Here is an 8,082-nt window from a genome sequence, read left to right on the forward strand (position 1 = left end):
TATGTTGGATTCAACAAATATTCTTCAGAACGTTTATTTTCCAACATTCCCGTCACAGCGGTGTGATGGTACACCTTTAGGCGGGGATCACATTAGCCAGTGGCAAGCAGCAGATTTTCTTATTGTTCGCTATGGTTCGGTGGCGTAACGCTAGCGTTGAACAAGCTGAACGTTGAACTTGGTTCAACTTTCAAAGCGCAATGCGAGCGTATTCAATTGACAAACCGCTTGTGTTGCTTAGGAACGAGATAAAACTTATTATGGTCCGAGCTTTGAGTTACGTTTGCCACTGCCGCTTGCCGCTGGCTAATGTGATCGCCTTAAGGTTTTAATTCGGTTATTAAGTGATGATGCAATAATAGGCTAATAAATCTTTTTCCGGGTCCAACGGCTTTCAGAGCCGCTTGGTTTTCTCCATAGACAGTAAAATAAACATCTTTTTCCGCTATTCAGTGTAGCCTTTAAGAAAATTGTCATCCTACAATCCTCAACCTAATAAAATCCTATTTTTCGCGGAAGCCTGCACGTAACGGTTTTGTTTTTCCCCTTAATAAAATGTAGGTGATGGTGACAAGGTTTCCAAGTTGCAAAAACTGGCTGGCTGCGCTAGTAAACTTTTTTTGCCCAAAAAGCTGTTGGGCCCGTGACGTCGGACTTAACAACCGAATAGGTAGCTGTAGCCAGGGGGAGTCAGCATGTTTAAATGTATGCATTCCCCAAGTTGTTTCTGAGAGACATAACTGAGTAATTGACACTACATAAACACCCATCATCCACCCCTCAACCAACCAACAAGCCTCACCTCAGGATCAGAAGGCAGTGAGTGGGCGAGCACGTGGATCCGTTCTCCTAGTCCTCGTTGCAGGAGGGACAGTAGAAGAGGAAGCGCAGTGACAACGTAGTTCCCGCTGTGGTCCATGAGCTCGCTGAAGAGATCGAGCTTCTTGCATGCGGACTGCATTTTGGCCAACCCACTGAGTCTGAGAGAGAAAGACATATATGTAATGAGGTGATTATCTGAAAAAACAATGTCACCAAATGTAGATGACAAATTCAGCCCTCAGTCTGCCATTAGCAGTCTACCTAAGCAGAGGACTGATTCCAGCACCGGACATAGCCACTACTTGGCAAAACCAGGCAGAGCGTTCCCTCGGCTACTCACTGGAAGACGTGATCGTAGGTCCTGACCAGAGGCTTGGGCGTCATCAACATGGCCTGGAAACCGTCCATGGTGGGGTCGTCCCAAAACCGCACTGACAGCGACGCTTCATGCTGGATCTGGGTGATTGCATTAAAACCCAATAGCCATTAATACCCAAATTCAACTACCTAAACTGACAAATACACCTCAATCACTATTAACATCAGCACAAATTAGAAACTTAAAAACAATCAACATAGTCAGTCATGAACTTACAGAGGGTTAGTGTGCATATTCGGTCTCACCTGTTTGTAGGTTTGGGTGGTCATATCGGCACAAAGATTGAGGTGTCCAGAGGGGTCCACAAACACTACTTGGAATGCACTGTGGAAGTCTGACAGGCTGGGCTGGGGTTGGAGAGAGCAGGTGGGTATTTAATGAATGGTTCACAAATGAGAAGACACACACATACTCCACATGTTTTGACCTGAGATAAACTACTCACGGCTTTAGAGTCAGGGTTTCTGGCCAGGGTGATCCCATTCTCCGTCAGGTCTGTTGAAGCTGTGAGGGAGTACAAATCATGTGAGTCACATGCAAAACCACAACAGTGAGAAAAAGCTTGCACTACATTTTAACTCATTGAGTGCCAAAAACGTAATAGTACGTTTTTCCTTCCCATGCGTTGAGTGCCAAAAACGTAATATTACGTTTTTAGCTTTTTTTTTTAATTACGAAACTAGACACTCTAACACACCTTATATGTGATTTTGGTAACTCTGTGATGAATGGAAATATATGACGAATCGAAAACTCATGAAAACGCACAATCTGGACATTTTATCATAACTCGGTTGCCGCTTTGGGTCGAATCAGTGACGCATGCACGTCAGCTCAAAACCAGGCCATTTTCGTGGGTCTATCACTAGGTGGCAGTCTCGCCAGGTCACAGAGGCGTGTAGAAATACACGGTTTGCACCCACTGAGAGCTTAAAGTCTCACCTTTCAAACGTGCCATTGTATGTGTTCATAGCTATAACACAGAATATGCTGTGGCTGTACAAAAATCATCAACAATGGTCTAGATTGCTGGCACTCTAGGACAAAGCTTCCGAAAACAGCTTGGCTTTCAATGAGTTAATTGTATCATTTAAAAATGTGTCCCTGTGGCAGTTTAAAAACCACATAAACCACAAACTAGGATGTATGCGTGACAATGAACCAATGTTTAATGGTCCTAAAATGCCAAGGGAGGGTTGAAAATGAGTCCTCACCCAGGAAGTGTAGGGCATTCCGGAACAGTTGATAGGCAGACATGTGGTTGCTGACTTTGTGAGAAGTAAGAAGGTAGGCCAGCAACATGGAGGCCAGAAACCCACCAAAACACCCCGAGCCCTACAGGGGAAGGTGACGAAAACAGGGATAATTTTAGAAATACACATTTCACACAGGGCTGAAAAGCCAACCACAACAGGAATCCTGTTACATGCACCATGTAAAGCCAACGTTGATGTGTTCCATAGAGTTAAAACTAAACCTTTAAATGACTTACATTAAATGACTTTAAATTAAATGATACTATTTGAGGGGCAGCCAGTGGCTGGAAAAAGTGGTTGAGCACTGCTCTCCTTTGCCCACATCAACAGCTGAAGTGCCCTTGAGCAAGGCACCTAATCCCCAACTGATCCCCGAGCGCCGCTGTAGCAGGCAGCTCACTGCTCCGGGTTAGTGTGTTACTGTGAGTGTTTCACTAATTCATGGATTGGGATAAATGCAGAGACCAAATTTCCCTCACGGGATCAAAAGATACTTACATACTGAAGAGTGAGAACTCAGAAATCCCTACTATCCATCAGTGTCAAATGAGTGTATGAGGAGCACCCACCTGATCCAACTCTCTCTGTCTCAGCCACACCTTCAGTAGGGCTACAGCGTCTTTGAAGGCGCCACACTGATCTCGGACTGCAGACAGGAACTGGAGATGGGCTCCAGGAAGGTGGTCTCCCAGCACCGTGCTGTTGTAATAAGGGGTGGGGGTGTCGGCGCCTCCTAGGAAAGACACGGCATAAACAACGACAGAGGAAGTCAATAGCACGCAGATAAAGAAACACATTTCTACATACAGTACTAGGGCTGCACGATTTGGGGAAAATATCTAATTGGGATTTTTCTGACAGATATTGTGATTTTTTTTTTTATATCAATGAATTGATTAGGTTCAATATTCCTAATGTCTCTTTAATTAGGGCCATCACTGATTGGTGAGCACGCCCAGTGCACAAGAGGCACAGAAACCCCAACCGACTGTGAAGCTCACCAATCAGAATTTCTGTGCCCCTCACGCACTACGCACACCCACCAACCAGAAGTGGCATAGTCAATGGATATGAAATCAATATAAAAGTCAGAAATGTGACAAAATCAACTGTGCACGATTATTTATAGCTTTTGTGATTGGGTAATTGCGCTGGTTCATATTGCGAGAATTCTGCAGCCCTACTTTAATTAGCCCAACTGAAATGGATATGGATCTGAAAGAAGGAACCTTTGGCCCCAGTTCAGACAGGAACATCATTCAATTATCATTGATAAACATTATGAATTGCATCCACACATCAGCAGCCTTTTAACTGTGTTACGATTGCAAGGGTTCCCGCACGAACGTCTTAAAGTTACAGGCACTCAATTAGACCTATACACCCCCCCTCCCCCCGTTGTGTCCAAGTCATGCTACCGCCACAAATTCAATCAAATTCTGTGGGAAACACTGAGCTAGTCTCGTTACCTGGCTGTGGGGCATCGATGCCTGTGTACCACTCGGTCTGGATCTTGCTCTTGCGGGGGTTGAGGTGACTCGGCTTCAGGAAGTCAGATGGGGGGCAGGCATGGATGCGTAAGGTCACACTACTAGTATCTTTACCTGTGGGTTGCACAAACGTAAAATCAGACTGTCTTCAAAAGTATATTTCTTTAAATCAAGGAACATTAAATGTGTGTGTGTGTGTTAGGGCTGTTGGAACGAATTTCTAAAGTCGAATATAAATCAAATATTTAAAAAATCAATACTAATCGAATTTGGAAATTACTATTCGAATGTGTTTTTTTAGGGAGTTTTTTTATGTGTTGGCTAACTTTAGCGAATATGTGAAAATTAAATGCTTTTGTCACGTCTAATGCACAATCTAAATATGGCAGAAGCGATGTGGAGATCACTCCTGACCATTTCAGCGATGTGTGGAACGTTTTTGGATTTCCATCAGAAAACGGAGAAATAACAATTAGCCTAATGATGTCGTAATCTGCAGAATATGTAGCAGCAAGCAGCCTGAGTGCACATCTGATAATGCTACACCCTTGTGGTATACTACAAAGCACGTTAGACATATCTAGGCTATAGACATATTGAGGCTTCACAAAGCCTTGACTCAGGGGTATAAGTTAAGTGATACTACACAGCAGTTATGTGATATGTCAAACTAGGCTTTAAACTCAGATCTGTGCACGTTCTCGGTGTTGGGATGATATTGACCAACCGTGAAACGTGGAGACACACAAGAACGCCTATAGGCTATTAAAAAAACAACTATAGTATAGTATAAGTATAAGTATATATACTCTTTTGATCCAGTGAGGGAAATTTGGTCTCTGCATTTATCCCAATCCGTGAATTAGTGAGGTGATTACAGTGAGGTGAAGCACACACTAATCCCGGCGCAGTGAGCCGCCTGCAACAACAGCGGTAGAGCAATGAGGGGTTAGGTGCCTTGCTCAAGGGCACTTCAGCCGTGCCTACTGGTCGGGGTTTCGAACCGGCAACCCTCAGGTTACAAGTACGAAGCGCTAACCAGTAGGCCACGGCTGCCCCAATCTTTTTTATATTACCTCCGAATTTATGAGTAATCTGAGTAATTTTCGTAATCTACACGGCAGTTATTTTTAGTGTCTAGCCTATAACATCAAATAAATCGATTGTCATCAGATGTTGTATTGTATCCACGTCCATAGTGGCATATTTGCACGTACAACACTATTAAAGCGCATACGATATCCAAAATGTGTGTAGAGGCGGAGCTCCACCTGTAAGATGTATGACAGAATCCTACACGTGAGATAACTTCGTTTTTCAAGATAATTGATTGGTCAGTGGGCGGTAGCTTTACATGATTTGAGCTATAACTTAGCACATAACCTGCTCCCGACCAGGTTGACAGCATTAGACACCATGGTGATACGGCGACGCTAAAACAGATATACTTTCGTGTCACAGCATACCCTGGCTTTGAGCGCAACATACCTTGCTAACCCACTAATCGAGATTTGTAGTATACCCCACCTGACAAGCTAGGTAGGTAAACAGTCCGAGGACGAGGAACCACGCAGCTACAGGAAATACTTGCTAATTTGGCGTCATCAAACATAGGAATTCAATAAAGTGGTAGTGGCGTTCATTCAGTGTGCGCCGCATCTGCCCAAAAGAAATTGAAACCATTCAAGTTGCACACATATCGTTGGTAGAGTGAGCTTTTGTTCAAAACCACACGTTTATAGTGGCATTGGCAATGCATAAGCCCGTTTATACGGTGTATAGAGAGATGCATCGTAAATATGAATAATAGGCAAAATTTGAGCATTGGGTTATGGAAGAAGATTGACAGCCCTAGAGTGTGTGTGTGTGTGTGTGTGTGTTGTTCTCTCCAGCATTGTCCCAGCAGGCATATTGGGTGCCAGAGGGTTTCGCTGAAAGGAGAGCTGTTAATCTGTCAGCAGAATACGTAAATCCAGACTTACCAAACAGAGACCTGGATCTACCAAGATGCTGATGCAAACAACACTTTTAGTAAACATTGATAGTCCATAAAACATGGGTTCAGTCACCAGGTGCTGCTCTCTGGCTAAATCAGGAGAGCTAAATAAAAGTGTGCAGTGCACTAAGATTTAGGCAAACAGATCACAAGAGAAGACTAGGCCACTTACCTGGAGGCGTCAGCAGCAAGATGGGCCGGAGGCGGTTGCCATGGAGACAAGAATAGCGCAGCGTTCCAACCTCTTTAGAAGAGAGGAGATGCTCTGCCAGACCAGCAAGGTATAGTGCCCTCTTCCGGGAGTACCGCTGGTTGATGGCATCCATTGGATGTATTACACTCTAAGAAGCAGAACAATAGTAAATCAAGTCAATGGAGGGACATCATTGCGAAAGTAATGGTGCTTTTAAGACAACTCAAATCTTACAGAATTTCACAACAGAACGCCCCTTTAATATTCCTTCTCATTTTAGAAAAATATTCATAAAACATATGTAAGAAATACATTACACGTGCATAATATGCAATGGATACCATGCAAAACGTCTATGTTGTTTTCCAATACATGTGACTTACAGAAGGGATGGTGACCATCAGGTCCACAGCAACTCGTGGTTTGATGCAGGTGCCCAGAGGATAGCTCCCAATCAGGGCCACTGAGGCTGGCGGCTCCATGTGAAACTTGCCTTTGGTTGATTTGGGGACCAGAATGAATGGCACCTCCACCTTTGACAGCCATGTGGTGTCACTCACCTGAGGATAAGAGAGAAAGAAGGCAGAATGAGATTGGTCTGTCAGAAGCCTCCTGCTCATAGATGTATATACACTCCTGCTGTTAAAAGGCTGGACACTGGCCCTAAGATTCCGTTACAATACACTGACCTCAACCACAGAGGACTCTGGCACAGACTGGAGAAGTTCAGTTATCTTCAACACAAAGGAGTCCACCAGTCGCTTTTTGTTGTCACTTAAAGCCACCTCCTTCAGAAGCTCCTCCATCTGCTCATTAAAGGGAAACAAGTAGTTAGTAAAGCAATTCTTCATGTATGACATCACATACAAAGATACACATTAAAGTGCAAAAACATTGACCAAACACACAATGAGATGTGATGCTGCACTTAATTGATACAATCAATTTGATAGTCTCCCAACATGCCAAGGTGGGAGAGAGTCAAATGCATCATCTTCCCTACTGACCTGCATTTTCAGCAGGCTGCAATGAAACAGACTCTCGGTCTCCTTCAGCTGGTTCAACTCCTCTGGAGTGGGAGCTTTGTATAAATCCTTATTTGACACTTTCAGTGGGCGAACAAGGTCAGGATTTGAAGCCTTTCTCTTTGAATCGCCTTTGGGGGCTTTCGTCGGCCTCTCGTCCCCATCTTCATCCAGATTCGGCTCAATGGATTCCGTCTTGACATGGCATGGAAACAAAAAACATACAGTATACAGGCAAGTTGTAACGCTAACTTACATTACGTCGAAAGCACAACCTTTTGGCTCATTGCACTGCACTCTTGTACCTTACAAATATTAAGGTTTATCAATAAACCAAGGACTTGTGCAAGAGTCGTTTTGGTTGACTAAACTGACTGGTAACGTTCGTTCACAGACAGGACTGTCAAAACTCTTGAAATGTATTGTGCTCCATGCCCAAAACTATGTATTGTAAACAAACATGGTACAAGAAAAGAAGGATCTCAGCTGAAACAGACATGCTAGCGGTGGCTAAAAACTTTCAGAGATGTATCATAGCTAACCTTATACTCTCTTAATAGCAATACTGATAATACAATAACAATACCTCATTGTCACAGTCCGTAGTCGTTTCTTCAACCTTCCTCTTCATTTTGGTAAATATTACTCACAAAAGCGATTAACAATCTAAAAATGTTTACTGTACACAATAAAAGTGCATGACCAAAGCATCTCACATGGCCAATGTAGAACTACTTCGTCAACAGTGTTCTTCCGATAGCCTTAGCAACTGGCACGTTGTCGCCACCAACCGGTGTGGAATGGGGAAGGAAAACAAGGTCTGTCGAACTTTTGCAGTCAGGTTTTGTCCCAACAAACTGCAAATTTTTCAAATATAAATCAAGTGGAAGATTGTGTAGCCTGTCTAATACATAAATAAAA

General features: G+C 43.5%; 1 protein-coding gene across 1 annotated transcript in view; it reads right to left on the minus strand.

Moving 5' to 3' along the window:
- nol6 (nucleolar protein 6 (RNA-associated)) overlaps window positions 1-7,932 on the minus strand; it is a 29,247-nt gene extending 21,315 nt beyond the window's left edge. Inside the window, exons 1-12 of the mRNA XM_042101816.1 lie at window positions 7,748-7,932; window positions 7,144-7,356; window positions 6,826-6,942; window positions 6,520-6,696; window positions 6,116-6,284; window positions 3,927-4,061; window positions 3,027-3,190; window positions 2,416-2,536; window positions 1,647-1,705; window positions 1,447-1,548; window positions 1,163-1,278; window positions 803-980 (exon numbers count right to left, since the gene is read on the minus strand). Of these exons, the coding sequence (XP_041957750.1) occupies window positions 803-980; window positions 1,163-1,278; window positions 1,447-1,548; window positions 1,647-1,705; window positions 2,416-2,536; window positions 3,027-3,190; window positions 3,927-4,061; window positions 6,116-6,284; window positions 6,520-6,696; window positions 6,826-6,942; window positions 7,144-7,356; window positions 7,748-7,792 (1,596 nt within the window). The 5' untranslated portion in view covers window positions 7,793-7,932. The remainder of the gene's footprint in view (window positions 1-802; window positions 981-1,162; window positions 1,279-1,446; window positions 1,549-1,646; window positions 1,706-2,415; window positions 2,537-3,026; window positions 3,191-3,926; window positions 4,062-6,115; window positions 6,285-6,519; window positions 6,697-6,825; window positions 6,943-7,143; window positions 7,357-7,747) is intronic.
- Between the last annotated feature and the right edge of the window lie 150 nt (window positions 7,933-8,082).

Source organism: Alosa sapidissima, chromosome 8 (assembly GCF_018492685.1).
Source record: "Alosa sapidissima isolate fAloSap1 chromosome 8, fAloSap1.pri, whole genome shotgun sequence".
NCBI lineage: Eukaryota > Metazoa > Chordata > Actinopteri > Clupeiformes > Clupeidae > Alosa > Alosa sapidissima.